We start from the raw sequence: 20,717 nt of genomic DNA, 5'->3' as shown, positions 1-20,717 counted from the left end.
GCCATCTCCCTTTTCATTACTTTCTCTTCCTTGGTCTCCTTCTTCTCTCCTTTCCTCCTTTCACCTTCTTTGGCGGCAAGGGTCAACCTTGGGCAGTCTTTCACTCTCCAGAAGCTGCACTTGGGTATAGTGTAGGCGTACCTGCTACTGCGTGAAACGCGGTCCCCTGGTTGCGCTCCGTGGTGGGCGGCAGGACCCTTGCATCGAATTGTATTGTCACCTTTATGGCTTCCTCTTCCTTAAAACCCCGAGATCGGAATCGGAAACGGTTCCGCACCGAGTACCAGCAAATTGATTTAAATACCTCAACACCCGAACCATGGTTTGCAAAGTTTCTCGTTGTCCACTCGAATGACGACACAGGACCACTGTCAAAGGTATCTCCTTTTGTAATAGCGAAAGCACTTGAACAGCTGATAGGTAAAGAATACAATGCCAAGAAACTGGGCTCTGGAGATATCCAAGTCCACGTTGAAAAGCGAGAGCAAAGCATTGCACTTCTTTCACTGACAAGCATCATTGGGATATCTGTCACAGTAAGTTCACACCGGAGTCTCAACATTGTTAAAGGAGTAATTTCTGAGAGCGACCTTCTTGACTGTTCGGAATCGGAACTTCAAGAAGGCTTACAACAGCACGGTGTGGTAGCTGTAAAGCGAATAGTCATGCGTAGGGATGGGAAAGAAATCCCAACAAAGCACATAATCCTTTCTTTCAAGCTACACAAGCTGCCAGACACAATCAAGGCCGGTTACCTCAGTTGCAATGTGAGGGCTTACATCCCCAATCCGAGTCGCTGTTACAAGTGCCAGCGGTTTGGCCACGGTTCTCAGGTATGCCGTGGGCAGCCCGTCTGTGCTAAGTGCTCCGGCAAAGACCATTCGTCAGAGTCGTGCAGCAATGATTTTCAGTGTGCCAATTGCAAGGGTAACCACCCTGTTTACTCCAGATCATGTCCTTGTTGGAAGGAGGAGAAACAGATCCTCAAGCTGAAAACTGAGCAAAATATTACATACAGTGCGGCAAAGGCACAATTGGCGTTCCAGAAGAAAGGAACCTTCTCTGATGTGGTGCGCAGCGGAGTGGCACCACTCAGAGTATCGGTGGAGACCCAGACCTCTGGGGCTCCCCTCCACACTCCCCAACACAAAGAGAGGGATACTGAGGGTTCTCCTCCAGTGGCCTCTCAGACGAACAGCCAGGGAGATGCAATGTTAACCTCAGAGGAGGTTGTTGCATCCCCTTCCGTTTGGGACGGGATTGCCATGGGCCTGTCCCAAAACACGAGTCAGAGCATGGATCTCGATGACGACGATTGCTGCTCTCAGAAGTCGTCTTCGAGTCTACCAAGTCTTTTCATGGGCAAGGAACAGAGAGGGAAAAAAGCTGGCCGAGGACGAGGAGGCAAAGCCAAGGAACAACAACAAAGGGTTCCTCCACCGAGAATACAAGCTCCTTAATCCCTCCGCATTCATGGACAGTTGTTCCACAAGGTCTTTACGCCTTAGAGTAGTCGTTCAGTCCATATTCTTTTTCCTCTTCTGTGCGTTTCTTATGGGTTCCTAGAGCATTATTCAGTGGAACTGCCGGGGTTTGCTGAAAAATCTTGATGATGTCCATGATTTGGCAGACAAACATCATGCTGTCTGTTTCTGTCTCCAAGAAACAAATTTGATTCCAGACACCCCTTTCCACCTCCGACGGTGGAACGTTTACCGTAAGGACCGAACAGACACGGCACGTGGTTCCGGAGGTGTGGCCATTCTCACGGCCAGAACACTTCCCACGAGAGACGTTCCACTTTACACAAATCTTGAGGCCATTGCTGTACAGATCTGCACTGACCGTGTAGTGACGGTATGCTCTTTATACCTACCGCCATCAGTCAGGGTCGAACAGAGACAGCTTGAAGACCTTATTAATCAGCTCCCATCGCCTTTTCTACTACTGGGAGATTTCAATGCGCATCATTTGCTCTGGGGTTGTTCCAGAGTTGACACCCGAGGCAAAATGTTTGAGAAATTATTAGCATCCTTGCCAATCTGCCTGCTCAATGCAGGAAACGCTACTCATGTTAATGCTGCTTCGCAGTCCTTTTCAGCCATAGATATTTCGCTGTGCAGTCCATCTGTATTTCAGGACATTTCATGGACAGTGGACGAAAACCCCTATGGTAGCGATCACTTTCCTGTCGTTTTAGAGATCAATCGACCATCAGCTGCTATTAGAACCCGCCCACCTCGTTGGAAGATACAGTTAGCAGACTGGAACGTCTTTAAACAAGAAGCCACACTTTCTATAGAGTCCCTCCTTGGGCTGAACATTAATGACGCAAATAACTATGTAACAGACACACTTGTAAAAGCAGCAACCAAGTCCATTCCACAGTCATCAGGTCAACTGCCCAGGCGTTGCAAGCCTTGGTGGTCAGAGGACTGTGGAAATACACGAAAAGAGCAGAACCGTGCTTGGGGCAAGTTCCGGCGGTATCCAACCCCAGCAAATCTACTGGCGTTTAAGAGAGCTCGAGCAAAAGCGAGGTGGACACGCCGACAAGCAAAGAGTGAATCGTGGAAGGGTTTTGTCTCCTCCTTGAATAGCAATACCCCAACTAAGGTTGTGTGGGATCGATTAAAGAAAATAAAGGGCAGTTACACAAGCTTCTCTATTCCTCTCTTGGAGAGGAATGGTACGGTGTGCCAAACTTTAGAAGAACAAGCAGATGTGTTGGGAGAACACTTCCAGAGCGTTTCTTCCTCCTCTCACTACACTAGGGATTTCTTAAAAGTCAAAGATGATGCTGAGAAATTCAAACGACTGGTCTTGGGAGCGTTTCGTACATCGCCGGTCGAGAGTCTCTATGTGGAGTGCAACGAGTGGTCATTAAAAAGGCGGAGATTTTACCTTGCCTCCACATATGCACTAAAAGTACGAAGTTATCCACAGCACCCAGCTTTCTCTTGCGTTACCCAGACACGCTGCAAACAGTTATTTCTTAACAAACCGTCATGTACACCTCCTTTCAACTTGCGAATCCTTCAGGAAATTGAAACACACAGTTTTTCAGAATACGATTCTACGCCTGTAGGAACTAGTGGGAGGATTGCTCCTTGGCAACCACCGCCCGAACACAATACATCTTTATTGCAGTACAAGAAACACGAAACCCCCACAGCCGTACTCCTGCAAGAGTTTCTGTCTATAAAAGAAGGTTTTGGGGACCATGTCGCATTTTACACAGATGGTTCCAGAACGGACACCGGCGTCTCATGTGCAATGGTTACAGACACATCTTGTAGATCGCATCGATTGCCAAACACAGCTTCCATTTTCACCGCAGAAGTCTATGGCGTAATCTTGGCACTTAATCATATACTACGACTTTCCATCAGGTCATCAGTTGTGTATACTGATTCACTTAGTTGCCTGCAGGCTATATGTAGCCTGCAGCCACCAAAAAACCTGCTCGTTCTGCGAGCAAAACACCTGTCTAGCCGCATAATAAACAGAGTTCTTTCCTTGGCACTTTGCTGGGTGCCCAGCCACGTCGGGATACCCGGTAACGAGCTCGCGGACACAGCGGCTACCAACGCACTCTCAGGTGACATAACCCCGTTTGACGTACCAGCACAGGATCTGAGGTCTGCCTTGCGTAGAGCAATTAACTTAAAATGGCAACACGACTGGGACACACAGACAAATAATAAATTACATTTGATCAAGTGCAACGTAGGTAAGCCTGCAGGAGTTTTCAAAGAGAGGCTTTATGAAGTAGTCATGTCTCGTTTGCGTATCGGCCACACATTTCTCACACATGGGTTTTTAATTCTCCAGAGGGACCCACCTCAGTGTGTGCACTGTGCTGAGCAGTTGTCTATTCTGCACATTCTCATCAGCTGCCTTCTCCAGGAACATCATCGTCAAACTCATTTTTCTGAGTTCTACCGGTATAGAATTCCTCTTCACCCAGCCCTTTTGCTGGGCGATGAGCCGCTTGTAAGTTTTAGCAGAGTTTACAAGTTTTTTAGGGACACTGGATACCTAAGAGATATCTGAATTCACATAAATTTTTACGTATATATCAGTTTTAAATTGATCGTTATCTTTTAACTGGTAAAGAGATCATATATCACAGTATTGGCGCATTATAGCCTTAGTTGCTCATGCGCCATAAAAACCCGAATCATCATCATTTCTAACAGGCTCGCTTCGGTGAGAGAACAGACTTTTATTGGAATAGGTTTGGATCGATTTCTCGATCGCCTGCTTTCTAGCTTCTTTCAGTGCCAACTCCAGGTCGCCTCTATCAGAGATTCCCATGGGAATGCCCAGATATTGGGCTAGCCTTTCTTGATGGTCTTTAAGGGGCTCAGAGAGCACAGCATCCACGAAAGGGAGCCCGATTCGGGCTAGCCTTGCATAGGCTTTAGCTTGGCAGGTCGCCGCTGTCCATTCTAGTGGTAGCATGCCTAGCCCACCTTCCCTTGCTGGCATGTGCACATGGGAGTTTGGGAATGATGATGGAAGGTGGAGCACATTCTTGGTAATGGTCCTCATGATCTTATCACGTCGGGCTGCCTCTGATCTCACATTGAGGCTGTTAGAGAGTATGTACAGGTATCTCGTAGATACCAAGGTGTTAATACACCTGACCTTCTGGAACGGTTTCAAGGCCGCCCTTCTGATCACTGCCACGATCTTCTCAGCCATCTCATCGTTAGCCTTGGGGGGCTTGTTCAGGTATAGAAAGAACACAATATATTCCCCCGCCGTTACACCATACTTTTTTAAATTTTCTCTTGAGATGCAGGATCCGAACGTGGAGAAAAGCTTCCCTAAAAATGTCCCCACAAGGGGGTAAAAAGAAAGGCCAAACCAGATGCTGCATGCCCCGCGGCGTGAAACGCCGCAAAGATATAATGGGCTTTAGCCATCTGGCATACTGATTTTGTAGGAGAAAAGGGGGTTAAAACGTGCAAAGGAACGAGTTTGGCCGAAATAAGTTAAAACCGAATGTTGGCAAATACACCACTAATACCATCTTGTGGAAGCGATTGAGACAGATTAAACTGCCTACCAGGGTGCGCGCGGAAAGCCACGCAACATCTGCCACAGTAAGGCCCAAGGTCTTGCAGATTTTTAATGTTGATGCGCAGGTCATTCCCCGAGCTCCAAAGACGACACCGGAGACAATTACGTTTTTGTCGGGGAACAACTGCGCCAACCCTTTGTATTTAGTGACCTTTTCCGCGTGTTTACGTTCAAGATTCAGCCGCGGCGAGTCCCAGGCTATTACAACATCGAGTATGGCAACATCATTGCCCTGAAAGAACACAATATATTCCCCCGCCGTTACACCATACATTTCTAATTTTCTCTTGAGATGCAGGATCCGAATGTGGAGAAAAGCGTCGAATGAGTAGAATGGCGTTTATTTGGCTAAAACAAACATGTACCCGCAAGCGGGTTAAAGCCAAGTCGGGGATCTGCAGCCTCACCGCGCGGAGCGCAGTGAGCTAGGCGGCCTTAGACCCTGACTTGGGGTAAGACCGTTAAAAAGAACATATTAGGGATACAGATAAGAACTTGCCCAAAAAGAGGCTAAAAAGAGTGGAGCGTTGCAAGCCTCAATTAAAAACAAAAACACAAAACAGGAGTCCCAATCAACTCTAGCAAAACCACAGGAACTCCTCTCCACTTCCCTATGGCAAAATCAGAGGGGAAAAGCCAGCAAGGTAGTATTTCCTACTTGGATAAGGGTTAAAGAATTCTCAGACGGTGGATTTGCTACGTAGTGTTCAAAGAAGTTGTATGTAATACTCGGAAGGTGTATTTGCTAAATAATGTTCAAAGAAGGTGATGATGATGATGATGATGATTCAGGTTTTCCTGGCGCATAAGCGACGAAGGCCATAATGCGCCAAGACAATGGTAAGAAAAGTACAAATGTTCAAAGAAGGTGTATTTGCTACTAGATGTTCAAGAATGCATAATTGGTGCAAGATGTTCAAGACTATGAATGGGGCAAACGAGCCAAAGAAAGCGCTCGTAATGCCAACGCAAAGATCTCAAGTGTAATAATACACTGTGCGCGAAAGATCCAATAAGACCACAAAGAAGATCTAGCAGCACCACCGAGAAGATCAAAAGAAGGTGTATTTGCTACAGGATGTTCTAGAAGGTATATTGGCTAGGAAGTTTATGAATATTAATGCCCCGCAGGGGGCACCGGCTTCGGCTGGTGTTTGGTGAGTTCCGCCACCACGGACCCCAGCCCCCAGTCCTAAGGTGTTATCCGTACCGTGCCGAGGGGATTTAAGGTGAAGGGTAGAAACCTTGAACGGTGGCAGTCGGGGACTTGGTCAAGCCCCGGCTGATGGGTTGTCAAACTCCGGGACCTTCCCGTATGTATGAGTATGAAATACGGGTGACCTTTTTGGAATACTCATTGATCAAACCTACATGGGTAAATATTCTTCTTCTACTGAGATCGTGGCCGCAAAGCGTCCACGGACCGAAGCCTTAAGGACTGTAACAAAACAGTTCACTTCAAAATACATTGTACTTTCTTCTTCAGATACAGAGAAAGAGAAAAGCACACCACTGGGAAAGATGTCACCCTTTTTCATTGAGAAAGCGGTGGCATCACTGTCTAAGTACATAACTGAAATCAAACGCATCAGATCTGGCGACCTTCTCGTAAAATGCACCAATGAAATAGACTGTGAACGCATTCTAAACACACATGAGATGATGGGTAAAAAGATTTCAGCTTCCTTGCACAAAACACTGAACACTTGCAGGGGCGTCATCGCAGTATCAGAACTGATTGACGTGCCTGTGGAAGAAATCCTAGAAAATTTGAAGGACCAGGATGTCATTGATGTACGCAAAATGAAAATCCGTAAAAATGGGGAGTACATCATCACACGAAATATAGTACTGACTTTTGACAGGCCCACACTTCCAACAAAACTAAAAGTAGGCTACCTGTCAGCAGATGTCCGACCTTACATACCGAACCCGTTGCGCTGTTTTCGGTGCAACAGGTTTGGACATGCTGCAGACGGGTGCCGTGGCTCTGCCTGTTGTGCACGATGTGGAAAGTCTGACCATGAGACTAAAGAATGCAAAGGGCCAGACTGCTGTGTCAACTGTTCTTCCAACCACCCATCCTACTCGAGGTCATGTACAAAGTGGAAATATGAAAAGGAAGTCCTGCACGTTAAGGTTACACAGAACATCAGTTACCCAGAAGCAAGGAAAAAAGTAGCTCCCATCTTTTTCGAAAAATCCTTTGCCACAGCCGTAAAACAGAAAGTGAAACTAGTAACACAGTACACACAGACCGAGCAATCACTGCTGATAGAGACAACCACAAAAGATGTCCAGGGAGGTGCACGTCCACCTCCAGTCCCCGAAACTCCAGTGCCGTCCCTAACACCGACGCCACTTCTGTCCTCACAGTCCACGAAGACCACATCCATGGACTGCGAGGACGAGACGAGCTCTGAGCGCTCCTTCGCGAGCACGAGCTCCCAAGTCCTCCAAAAGAATAGAGCTAGTCTGTCGGGGAGTGGGTCACTCCCTGACATATCTGACAAGGAGCTTGCGGCTGCGCGGAAGAAACCCACAAGGCCGCGGGTCACACCTCCAACAAAAAATAGGTGATGAAAGCTTTTCAAAGTCGGCAAAAGTTTCTGACACACTTACTACTACTTCTTAGTACTGCAACTGTTATGCAGCACACGATCCTCCAATGGAATTGTCGTGGGTTCCTTTCTAACTTAGATGATGTGAACGATCTCTTCGAGACGTATAATGCTACATGTTTTTGTCTTCAGGAAACATATTTGAACAACCAAACACAAAATCTACTGCGTAGACACATCATATTTCGAACAGATCGAAGTGACGCCACCCGAGCATCTGGTGGTGTAGCGATCATCACACGACGATCTCTCCCAACAAAAGCAATTCACCTAGTTACAGACTTGGAAGCTGTAGCTGTGCAGGTGTGTTTAGACAGGATCGTCACCGTCTGCTCGGTATACTTGCCGCCATCAGACACTATTACACAAAAAGAATTAGAAGATTTATGCAGCCAACTTCCAAGTCCTTTTATAGTTCTAGGTGACTTTAATGCTCATAATCCACTTTGGGGCAGTACAAGAGCTGACACTCGAGGGAAAATGTTAGAGAAATTTTTATTGTCAACATCCATCTGTCTTTTAAACACAGGGGCACCTACATACATACATTCTTCAAGTCAGACTCTCTCAGCCTTAGACCTGTCTTTTTGCAGTCCATCCTTGTTTCAGGAGATAGAATGGACTGTAAAACAAAACCCACTTGGAAGTGACCACTTCCCAGTGGTGTTAAAATACCTTACTCTAGTCGACACTCTGACGACACGCCCTCCCAGGTGGAAATTTGAAATAGCCGACTGGAATCAGTTTTCTGAAAAATGTGACCTCTCTCTGATTCCTATCGATACGGTGTCGATCGAGGAAGCTAGCAATCTTATTAGTAGCATCATCCTCGATGCAGCAACGCAATTCATTCGCCAGGCTTCTGGTCGTCTCCCAAAGCGACCTAAACCCTGGTGGAACAGTGAATGCGAGGAAACTCGCAAACTGCAAAATCGGGCATGGGGCACATTTCGGAGGTACCCCACATCACAAAATCTCCTACTTTTTAAAAAGGCAAGAGCAAAGGCCAGGTGGACACGCAAGCAAGCTAAGCGGTCCTCTTGGCACGCCTTTGTATCGTCTCTGTCTTTTAATACCCCATCCAAAGTGGTATGGGACAGACTTTGCAAAATCAGAGGAGAACACATCAGTCATTCCGTCCCTCTTTTAGAAGTTAACGGTCAGGTATGTGAAAGCCTAGAAGAGCAGGCGAATGCGCTTGGGGAGCATTTCCAAAGAATTTCTGACTCATCTCATTATAGTAAAAACTTTCTTAAGATCAAAGACACAGCAGAAAAGAAGACAATTCGAATGAGTGGCGGGGACGACCATGGATATATAATTAGCCGTTTACTATGATAGAGCTGCAGAGGTCATTATCTTCAGTAAAGGCTACCTCACCTGGTCCAGACCGAGTGACATATTCCATGCTTCAGCACTTGTCCGAAACATCGAAAGAATGCTTGCTTCGTTTCTTCAACCGAATCTGGGCAGACAGCACATTACCATCCGCATGCAAAACTGCCACCGTTGTTCCACTGTTAAAGCCTGGAAAAGACCCTTCAAATCCAACTAGCTATCGACCTATCGCTCTCACAAGCTGCATCGGCAAAACATTTGAGCGTATGGTCAATGGTCGGCTCGTCCATTTTCTAGAGGAAAACAAATGTCTCTCCGAACTTCAGTGTGGTTTTCGTGCCGGGCGGTCCACAACGGACCACCTGGTTCGAGTAGAAACAATGATACGTGAAGCTTTCGTCCGAAGACAACACTGCCTCTCTGTTTTCTTTGATCTTGAGAAGGCATACGATACCGCTTGGCGGTATGGTATCCTACAAGATCTGTACTCTTTTGGGATCAGGGGGCGCATACTCAGGTGCGTCATGAACTTCCTACAAAACAGGACATTCCAAGTACGACTTGGAACGACGCTATCTCGTGTTCTGGTTCAAGAGAATGGAGAGCCACAGGGGTCTGTCCTGAGTGTTACTCTCTTCCTTGTGAAAATCAATTCAGTAGCCAATGTAATTCCTCGCTCCGTGTCATGCTCCTTATACGTAGATGACATTCAAATATCATATTCTTCTACAAATCTAGCAATATGCGAGCGTCAGATGCAGCTAGCTCTAAACAAGCTTACCACATGGTCCCTCGAAAATGGGTTTAAGTTCTCGCACGAGAAAACTGTCTGTGTTCACTTCTCTAGGGTCAGAGGAATGCTTCCTTCACCTACTCTTAAGCTGAATGGGCAGGACCTCACTGTTAAGAGTGAGCACAAATTTCTTGGGGTCACGTTTGATAGCAAACTTACTTTCCTACCGCACATTAAGAGCCTTAAAACTAAATGCATCAAGTCCCTAAGCCTCTTAAAGGTGCTGTCACACAGATCCTGGGGCGCAGATCGTGACACGCTGCATAGAATTTACATTTCGACAGTCAGGTCAAGATTGGACTATGGGTGCATTGTCTATGGATCTGCCCGCGAATCTGCTCTCAAGATTTTGAACCCAGTTCACCACCAGGGGTTGCGTTTAATAACTGGTGCCTTTCGTACATCACCAGTTGAGAGTCTATATGTCGAATCCAAGGAGTGGTTGTTGGAGAGACGTAGGTTCTACCTCTCAGCATCATATGCGCTTAGAGTGAAAGGCTATCCGGAACATCCTGCACTCCAGTCTGTGAGGGAGACACGGTTTAAACAGTTCTTTCTCAGCAAACCCACAGTTATACCTCCTTTTAGTATGCGTGTGCTACAGGGAATCGAAACGTATGAGTTCATTGAGTATGACACCCCAATTTTGCAAGCATGTGTGGGAGCCCCGCCGTGGGACGTACTTCCAGAATGCAATTACTCTTTAGCTAAATATAACAAACATGGCACTCCACCATGTGTGCTCCAACAAGAATTCAGTTATGTAGCCGAAAGCTATGGAGATCACACTGCCTTTTATACCGATGGGTCAAAGACACACACATCCGTTTCTTGTGCAATGGTTACTGAATCTTGCACGAAGTCACAGCGGCTTCCAAACTCTGCATCAGTTTTTACTGCAGAGCTATATGCAATAATCATGGCGCTTAGCTTCATCTTAGACCGTGAGATCAAGTATTCGATCATCTACAGCGATTCACTGAGTTCTCTTAAAGCCATCTGTACGATACAGAAACAGAAAAACCACCTTGTATTAAGGGCCCGATATCTTGCGACCAAGGTAATCAAAAAAGGTCTTTGTTTAGGTTTTTGCTGGGTGCCCAGCCACGTTGGGATACCCGGCAATGAACTCGCAGATGCAGCAGCTGCAGCTGCACTCTCTTCTGAAGTGAGCCTTTTGGAGTGTCCCTCTCAAGACCTTAGGTCAGTCCTGAGGAGGAAAATTAATGTGAAATGGCAACGAGAGTGGGCTACACGAGAAAACAACAAGCTTTGGCTGTCAAAAAACACAATTTTGGGAAGCATACCGAGATTTAAAAATCGTGTCCATTCAGTAGTTTTTAGTCGTTTACGCATTGGTCACACACACCTCACACATGGTTTTTTACTGCGCCGGGAGGAACCACCGGAATGTACGCAGTGTGGGGAGCACCTGTCTGTGCTGCACATCCTAATCACGTGTCCTGCACATGAACCTCATCGTCACTATCACTTTAAAGAGCTTTACAAATATCAGTTGCCACTTCACCCAGCCTTGTTGTTGGGTGATGAGCCTCTTTTACCCTTCATGAGAGTTTTTAACTATTTTAAAGATATTGGCTATTTAAATACAATATAGTTTTACCCAGCTCTGCTCATGTATCTTGTTTTACTGTCTAAACCTTTCTAAAACTATGGTTTTAGTTTAATCTTGCTGCTTTTACATAGTCACCAACCATCCCCATTGTCTTTTCACCATAGCTTTGGCGCACTATGACCTTAGTTGTCCGTGCGCCATAAAAACCTGAATAATCATCATCATATGAATATTAATGGAGCAACCGAGCACAAAAAACTCTCGGACTGCTACCGCAAGATCTTAAAGTGTATTAATACACTAAGCGCTATAGACCTGGCAAAACCAAAAAGAAGATCTAGCAACACCACTGAGAAGATCAGAAGAAGGTGTATTTGCCACAGGATGTTTAAGAAGGTGTATTTGCTGCAGGATGTTGAAGAATAATGATAAGCAAACGAGCACAACAAACGATCGGACTGCTGACGCAAGATCTTAAAGTGTATTAATACACTATGCGTTAAAGGTCTAGCAGAACCCATAAGAATTTTTTTTTGGCAACACTATAAGAAGATCAGCAACACCACACAGGAACGATGGCTGCCCCAGTCATACCTTCCGTACAAACCGACTCAGGCAGATCAAACTACCCACCAGGGCTCTGGCCGCCAACCACGCCACGTCGGATCTCGAAAGCCCAAGCTCCTCACATAGCTTTCGCATGGATTGACAGACCAGACCCCTGGCACCAAGGACCGCCCCGACTGCTCCGAATGTTCTGCCTGGAAAAAGCTGCGCCAAACAGGCATACTTTTCAGATTTTTCTCTTGCCTTCTTTTCGAGATTGGCCACAGAGGAGTCCCACGCGATCGCCACATCCACCACCACTACCTCATGCCCCCTATCTAATACAAGGTCTGGCTTGAGCCGAGCACCATCAACAGTAAAGACTTTCTCCGCAGTCACTGTAGTACCAGGAGAATACTTAACAACAAGTCTTTGCAACTGCTTGGAAATGAAGTTGTGGCGCTCGACTCTGGGCCGTGAACTCGTTCGCAGTACTGGAGGATGTGGCAAGGCGTCTCCTCGGCCTCGTGACAATGGTGACAGAGTCTTGCCGTGGGGTCCTTGGCGTGTTTGTTGAACAGAGAACGTGTTGGAAAAACATCTGCCCTAAGGCGCAAGGCCTTTATCTTGTCGCCTTCTTTGATAAACTGGCAGTCCGGGTGCAGCCATCAGTTCCCAAGGATATCCTTCTCAAACGCAAACAGATCCCTCTTGACATAGCTACCTTTTCTGTCACTGAACCACTTCCTCTTGCTTTCGTTCGGGGCCAGTTGCAACTCCTTCCCATGCACTATACCGTCAGGAACACCCAACACTGTGGACAGTCGCGAGGCGTAGCCTCCGAGCACCTCGTTGAAAATTTCGTCAACAAAAACGTTGCCGAGGCGCCGCAGTCTACCCAAAGACTTCAACTGGACTGCTGGAGCTGTCCACAGTACTGGCAAAAGCCCCATACCACCACTCCTGTAAGGAAGCCAGAGCAGGACGTTAGGAAAAGACCCTGGGAGGTGAGCTGTTTTCTTGACAAAGGCCCTGTGCCACTTATCGACTTTTTGTGATTGAGAAACAACAGCCAGGGAGTTGGAAAGGAGTTACAACTGGCGTGATACTACTAGTTCTTTGTAGCACTTAATTCTTTGAAGCGGCTTCAGCGACGCCTTCATCAACAACCGGGCAACCGAGTCGCTGTACTTACCCTCCAACAGAGGACCCTTACCGATGGATAAGGAGACCCCGAGGTTCTTCACAACACCTCCTCTTCCCAAAGCATCCACCCGTGCTCCTGCAATTTCCACAGGTGGTGCACCGTAGTCGAACCAGCCGGTTTCGCTGTTCCATCGCCAACCGAAATACTGGGTTTTCCGAGGGTTCAACGTGAGACCAACTGACTGCATATATGTCTCAACCATCTGCAGCAGCCTGTTAAGGCAGAATGGTTCTCAGAAAACACCAGCAAATCGTCAGCGAAGGCCATGGAGGCAGCCGAAGCCGCTCCAGCGTGGTAACCGAACTCGGTCTGGTTCAATTGGGCAAGAAGAGGGTCTAACAAACGAAAGAACAATATAACAAAACGAAAGGACGAACAAAACGAAAGAACACGATATATTCCCCCGCCGTTATACCATACTTTTTTAATTTTCTCTTGAGATGCAGAATCAGAACGTGGAGAAAAGCGTCGAATGAGTAGAATGGCGTTTATTTGGCTAAAACTAACTTGTACCCGCAAGCGGGTTGAAACCAAGTTGGGGATCTGCAGCCTCACCGCGCGGAGCGCAGCGAGCTAGTTGGCCTTAGACCCAAACTTGGGGTTAAGACCGATAAAACACCACAAGAAGAAGACTGATAAGAAACTTGCCCAACAATAGGCTAAAAGAGCGGAGCGCAGTACGCCTCAAGTTAAAATAACAACACAACTCAAGCAAGGAGCCCCGATCAATCGAGCGAAACCACTGGGAACTCCACACCACTACCCTATGGCAAAACCAACAGGGAAAAACGGTAGGACAGTGTCTGATAATGCTAAAGGAGTATTTGCTACACAAAGATGTTTGGTTGAAAGGTAATTGCTATGTAAGAAGTTCATGGAGCAATTGAGCTTGCCCTACGGACGCTCAAAATGCTAATCGCCCAGATGTTAAGGTGTACTCGTACACCAAGCGAAATGATCTAGCAAAACCATCTAGATCTAGCAACCACAGAATGGTTAAAGGGGTAATTACTAAGTAAGATGTTCTTGGAGCAATTGAGCTGCCCTGCGGACGCTCAAAATGCTAACCGCCCAGATGTTAAGGTGTACTCATACACCAAGCGACAAAGATCTAGCAAAACCACCTAGATCTAGCAAAACCACAGGGAGAAACCGATGGACGACCCAGCTACACCTTCCTTACAAACCGACTCAGGCAGATCAAACTACCAACCAGGGCCCTGGCCGCCAACCACGCCACGTCGAACCTCGAGGGGCCAAGCTCCTCACATAGCTTACGCATGGATTGACAGACCAGACCCCTGGCACCAAGGACCGCCCCGACTGCTCCGAATGTTCTGCCTGGAAAAAGCTGCGCCAAACAGGCATACTTGTCAGATTTTTCCTTAGCTTTTTTCTCAAGATTGGCCACAGAGGAGTCCCACGCGATCGCCACATCCACCACCACTACCTCGTGCCCCCTATCTAATACAAGGTCTGGCTTGAGCCGAGCACCACCAACAGAAAAGACCTTCTCCGCAGTGACAGTTGTATTGGGAGAATACTTGGTTACTAGTCTGTGCATCTGCTTGGTGATGAAGTTGTGGCGCTCGACTCTGGGGCCGTGAACTCGCTCGCAGTACTGGAGGATGTGGCAAGGCGTCTCCTCGTCCTCGTGACAATGGTGACAGAGTCTTGCCGTGGGGTCCTTGGCGTGTTTGTTGAACAGAGAACGTGTTGGAAAAACATCTGCCCTAAGGCGCAAGGCCTTTATCTTGTCGCCTTCTTTGATAAACTGGCAGTCCGGGTGCAGCCATCAGTTCCCAAGGATATCCTTCTCAAACGCAAACAGATCCCTCTTGACATAGCTACCTTTTCTGTCACTGAACCACTTCCTCTTGCTTTCGTTCGGGGCCAGTTGCAACTCCTTCCCATGCACTATACCGTCAGGAACACCCAACACTGTGGACAGTCGCGAGGCGTAGCCTCCGAGCACCTCGTTGAAAATTTCGTCAACAAAAACGTTGCCGAGGCGCCGCAGTCTACCCAAAGACTTCAACTGGACTGCTGGAGCTGTCCACAGTACTGGCAAAAGCCCCATACCACCACTCCTGTAAGGAAGCCAGAGCAGGACGTTAGGAAAAGACCCTGGGAGGTGAGCTGTTTTCTTGACAAAGGCCCTGTGCCACTTATCGACTTTTTGTGATTGAGAAACAACAGCCAGGGAGTTGGAAAGGAGTTACAACTGGCGTGATACTACTAGTTCTTTGTAGCACTTAATTCTTTGAAGCGGCTTCAGCGACGCCTTCATCAACAACCGGGCAACCGAGTCGCTGTACTTACCCTCCAACAGAGGACCCTTACCGATGGATAAGGAGACCCCGAGGTTCTTCACAACACCTCCTCTTCCCAAAGCATCCACCCGTGCTCCTGCAATTTCCACAGGTGGTGCACCGTAGTCGAACCAGCCGGTTTCGCTGTTCCATCGCCAACCGAAATACTGGGTTTTCCGAGGGTTCAACGTGAGACCAACTGACTGCATATATGTCTCAACCATCTGCAGCAGCCTGTTAAGGCAGAATGGTTCTCAGAAAACACCAGCAAATCGTCAGCGAAGGCCATGGAGGCAGCCGAAGCCGCTCCAGCGTGGTAACCGAACTCGGTCTGGTTCAATTGGGCAAGAAGAGGGTCTAACAAACGAAAGAACAATATAACAAAACGAAAGGACGAACAAAACGAAAGAACACGATATATTCCCCCGCCGTTATACCATACTTTTTTAATTTTCTCTTGAGATGCAGAATCAGAACGTGGAGAAAAGCGTCGAATGAGTAGAATGGCGTTTATTTGGCTAAAACTAACTTGTACCCGCAAGCGGGTTGAAACCAAGTTGGGGATCTGCAGCCTCACCGCGCGGAGCGCAGCGAGCTAGTTGGCCTTAGACCCAAACTTGGGGTTAAGACCGATAAAACACCACAAGAAGAAGACTGATAAGAAACTTGCCCAACAATAGGCTAAAAGAGCGGAGCGCAGTACGCCTCAAGTTAAAATAACAACACAACTCAAGCAAGGAGCCCCGATCAATCGAGCGAAACCACTGGGAACTCCACACCACTACCCTATGGCAAAACCAACAGGGAAAAACGGTAGGACAGTGTCTGATAATGCTAAAGGAGTATTTGCTACACAAAGATGTTTGGTTGAAAGGTAATTGCTATGTAAGAAGTTCATGGAGCAATTGAGCTTGCCCTACGGACGCTCAAAATGCTAATCGCCCAGATGTTAAGGTGTACTCGTACACCAAGCGAAATGATCTAGCAAAACCATCTAGATCTAGCAACCACAGAATGGTTAAAGGGGTAATTACTAAGTAAGATGTTCTTGGAGCAATTGAGCTGCCCTGCGGACGCTCAAAATGCTAACCGCCCAGATGTTAAGGTGTACTCATACACCAAGCGACAAAGATCTAGCAAAACCACCTAGATCTAGCAAAACCACAGGGAGAAACCGATGGACGACCCAGCTACACCTTCCTTACAAACCGACTCAGGCAGATCAAACTACCAACCAGGGCCCTGGCCGCCAACCACGCCACGTCGAACCTCGAGGGGCCAAGCTCCTCACATAGCTTACGCATGGATTGACAGACCAGACCCCTGGCACCAAGGACCGCCCCGACTGCTCCGAATGTTCTGCCTGGAAAAAGCTGCGCCAAACAGGCATACTTGTCAGATTTTTCCTTAGCTTTTTTCTCAAGATTGGCCACAGAGGAGTCCCACGCGATCGCCACATCCACCACCACTACCTCGTGCCCCCTATCTAATACAAGGTCTGGCTTGAGCCGAGCACCACCAACAGAAAAGACCTTCTCCGCAGTGACAGTTGTATTGGGAGAATACTTGGTTACTAGTCTGTGCATCTGCTTGGTGATGAAGTTGTGGCGCTCGACTCTGGGGCCGTGAACTCGCTCGCAGTACTGGAGGATGTGGCAAGGCGTCTCCTCGTCCTCATGACAGTGATGGCAAAGTCTGGCCGCGGGGTCCTCTGCGTGTTTATTGAACAAAGAACGCGTTGGATAAACATCCGCTCTGAGTCGTAAGGCATTTATCTTGTCGCCTTCCCTCATGAATTGGCAGTCTGGGTGCAGCCATCGGTTTCCCAAGAGATCTCTTTCAAAAGCAAAGAGATCTCTTTTTGCGTAACTCCCTTTCTTGTCGTCAAACCACTTCCTTCTGCTTTCATTCAGGGCCGTCTGCAAATCCTTCCCGTGTACTATTCCATCCAGAACACCCAGCACTGCGGACAGCCGTGAGGCGTAGCCCCCAAGCACCTGGTTAAAAATTTCATCAACGAAGACGTTACCAAGGCGCCGCAGTCTCCCCAAAGACTTCAACTGGACTGCTGGGGCTGTCCACAGTACCGGCAAAACCCCCATGCCACCATTTCTACAAGGCATCCAGAGCAAGACGTTAGGAAAGGACCAGGGCAAATGTGCTGTCTTTTTAACGAAGGACCTGTGCCATTTATCGGTCTTCTGCGACTGGGAAAGAACCGCCAGAGAGTTGGAGAGGAGATACAACTGTCGTGATATCACAAGCTCTTTGTAACACTTTATCCTCTGAAACGGCTTCAACGACGCTTTCATTAACAACCTGGCCACGGAGTCGCCGTACTTGTCCTCAAGCAGAGGACCTCTGCTGACAGATAAGGAAACCCCAAGGTACATGACCACTCCTCCCCTTCCCAGAGCATCCACCCGTGCTCCTGCAATTTCCACAGGTGGTGCACCGTAGTCAAACCAGTCGGTCTCGCTGTTCCAACGCCAACCGAAATACTGGGTTTTCCGAGGATTCAGTGCCAGACCAACTGAATTCATGTAGGTTTCAACAATGTGCAACAACTTGGTTAACGCAATATGGTTCTCAGAAAACACCAGCAAGTCGTCAGCGGAGGCCATGGAGGCAGCCGAGGCTGCTCCAGCGTGGTACCCGAACTCGGACTGGTTAGTTGGGCGAGGAGGGGGTCTAATACACAATTAAAGAGAAAAGGTGACAGGGGGTCTTCTTGCTTAATTCCCTGACGTACAGCGACTCTGGCACCGTCGGTTCTGCCGTTCAGATGAAAAGTAGTCGTGTTACCAGTGTAGAGCTCCTTCACCAACTCCTGGTACAGTCGTGGCACGTCCTTGCCCTCAAGGGCCGAGAAAATGGCGTTATGACTCAGAGAGTCAAATGCCTTCCTAACGTCTAAACTCGCCACGTATAAGGGTTGATGTGTTCTTTTGGAATGCAGCATAACTCCCTGAAGAAGCAGAAGGTTGGAGCTCGTGCTGCGGTCATTCTCGAATCCACTTTGAAGGTCGTGGAAGCGGTTTTCAGCCGAAAGGCGGGATAGAAGAACTTTTGAGAACAACCTAAGGACCAAAGGGGAGATCGTGATGGGCCTGAAGTCGGAGGCCGACTCAGGTCTTGGCACCTTAGGGATAAAGATAGTTCTGGAGTGTTTGAGTTCCGGTGGAACGACCACAAACTTCATAAAATTGTTAAGGACAGAGGCAAGGACAACCGCGGGGACCCGCTTCAACAACTCAACCGTCACTCCATCTGGACCAGGAGAAGTGCCTGTCTTGAAACAGCTCAATGCCTCCCCAACTTCTGAATCGGCAATAAAGCCGCAATACGCCTTAACCTTACTTCTAGACGAAGGCACCGTAACACTGGTTTTGGAAGGAGAGGAAAAGAGTGGATCATAAGTGGAGTGAACATCAGCCAACGTGACAGGGGAACTCGCCCCCTCAGCCTGAAGCTGGTGAACCTGAACCTTCGGCCCCATTCTGTAAAGACGCTGATGTTCACGATACCTCTCCCTCCTTTTCGCTGCCTTCGTACTAGGCTGGGCTTTTTTAGTAGGCTTAGTAGATCGATGTTTGGGTTGGGGAAAGGCATTGAAGAGTCGGTAAATACTCTCCAAATCTGTATACTGCAATGGACCAGAAAGAACTCTTTCAGCAAGGTCCCGCGGCAGTCCCGCCCTTTCAAGGTCCTCCACACAGAACTCAGTAGCTTCGCCTTCTGACCTCATACTGTGCTGCGACACGCATTGCTCTTGATTTAAGGATTCCTGTATCTCTTGGAAACGTGCTGAACGTGCAGCTGCTAATATTTATTTGTATTTTTGCAGATGACGTATACCCCTGATGCTCATAAGTGAGCGGGTGGGGTAACGTTTGGAAAGTTCAAGATTGATGAAGGGTGCTTTCCAATCTCTATCTCAAGCATAGCAAGAAGATGCATTTCTGCTTTGGTCCAGCGACCGTAAGACATAGCGGGCCTCTCCGGCTCCGACGCCCCCGGTGGGGCCACCGCCACCCCGTGCGGACCCAACTCGTCAACTCCGCGGTCCCCAGAACTGCCAGAATGTGAAGAAAGAAGATGTTGAGGTTTGATGTTACCTCGTTCCCACTCAATTGGTGCGGACACCAATCCTTGAGCTGTCTCAGCAAACAGAGTAGGGGGGGAGGGGGCAATACCTCTGTCTACCAGTAACTGAGCCAACTGTGACTCGCTCGTTGTCGTAGGGGTTTCAGGCTCGTCAGCCACTACCTCAAGGGAAGGACCGACTTCCGGCATAGCCGGACTCAGAGCAACCTGCCCCGAAGTGTTGAACTCTTCCTCAAGGGAAGGACATTTCTCGTTGTTTGATTGTGGAGCCGGCACAGCCGGACTTAAGACACTCTGCTCCCTGATATTGCCACCCCCATCAAGAGAGCATGGAAGAGATTCTGGACTAGAACTAGGGGCCGCAGCCGTCTACTCGCCAGGCCCGCCCGACGCGGCGCAAGCCGCCCCGGACGCACCCGAGCCAGACAGACCCGCCTGGGACTTCAATTTCCTTTTGCATTTCGTGTGGTGTGAAGATATTGTCTTGCTTGAATTGGATGTTTTATTCAAGCAGACACCGCACTTCCAAATGAGCCTAGTGTCGTGTGTAAGAAGGTAATGGCTCTCTAGTTTGGGTCGAGATGACACAAGAAGATCACAAAAGTGACAAGAAAGACTGTCCAGTGGTGGATAGATGGTAACCCATTCATGGGTCGCCATCCTCAAAGAATAAAAGAAGACAATACACTCACGCTCGACGGAGCAGGTGTAGGCCCACTGTGCTATGAACAGGGAGACCCAGAAGAATAAGAAACTCAGGTTTCACCTGCGCCAGGCCAAAAGGCCTGCGCTCCCCACTTGGCCGGCTATGCAAAGAGCAGAGCCGTTACCACCCGGCACCACGAGGAGGTGGGGGAGCACTTGTGACACACCGTACAGAACACTTCGCAAAACACGGAAAGAAGAAGCAGCGAAAAAGGTGTGCCACGCCGGGCATGAAAGAACACAATATATTCCCCCGCCGTTACACCATACTTTTTTAATTTTCTCTTGAGATGCAGGATCCGAACGTGGAGAAAAGCGTCGAATGAGTAGAATGGCGTTTATTTGGCTAAAACAATCATGTCCCAAGGGGATGGGTAAAAAGTCGTCAAGGTTAAGCGAATGCCTTGGGGCCCGGCCCGCA

At 48.1% G+C, this 20,717-nt stretch overlaps 2 protein-coding genes across 2 annotated transcripts; both read left to right on the top strand.

The window, feature by feature from the left end:
* Positions 1–224: 224 nt before the first annotated feature.
* LOC135372374 (uncharacterized) lies at positions 225–1,000 on the top strand. The gene is made up of 2 exons (XM_064606000.1): positions 225–833; positions 950–1,000. Exons 1-2 carry the CDS (start codon positions 225–227, stop codon positions 998–1,000), a joined length of 660 nt encoding a protein of 219 aa, XP_064462070.1.
* Positions 1,001–6,612: 5,612 nt separating this feature from the next.
* On the top strand, positions 6,613–7,671 carry LOC135372373 (uncharacterized). Its single transcript, XM_064605999.1, has one exon. It carries the CDS (start codon positions 6,613–6,615, stop codon positions 7,669–7,671), a length of 1,059 nt encoding a protein of 352 aa, XP_064462069.1.
* The last annotated feature ends 13,046 nt before the right edge of the window (positions 7,672–20,717 follow it).

The sequence above is a fragment of the Ornithodoros turicata genome, unplaced genomic scaffold (genome assembly GCF_037126465.1).
Source record: "Ornithodoros turicata isolate Travis unplaced genomic scaffold, ASM3712646v1 Chromosome14, whole genome shotgun sequence".
NCBI lineage: Eukaryota > Metazoa > Arthropoda > Arachnida > Ixodida > Argasidae > Ornithodoros > Ornithodoros turicata.
The sequence above is the reverse complement of the archived record's forward strand: the minus strand, read 5'-3'. Positions and strand labels throughout refer to the sequence as shown.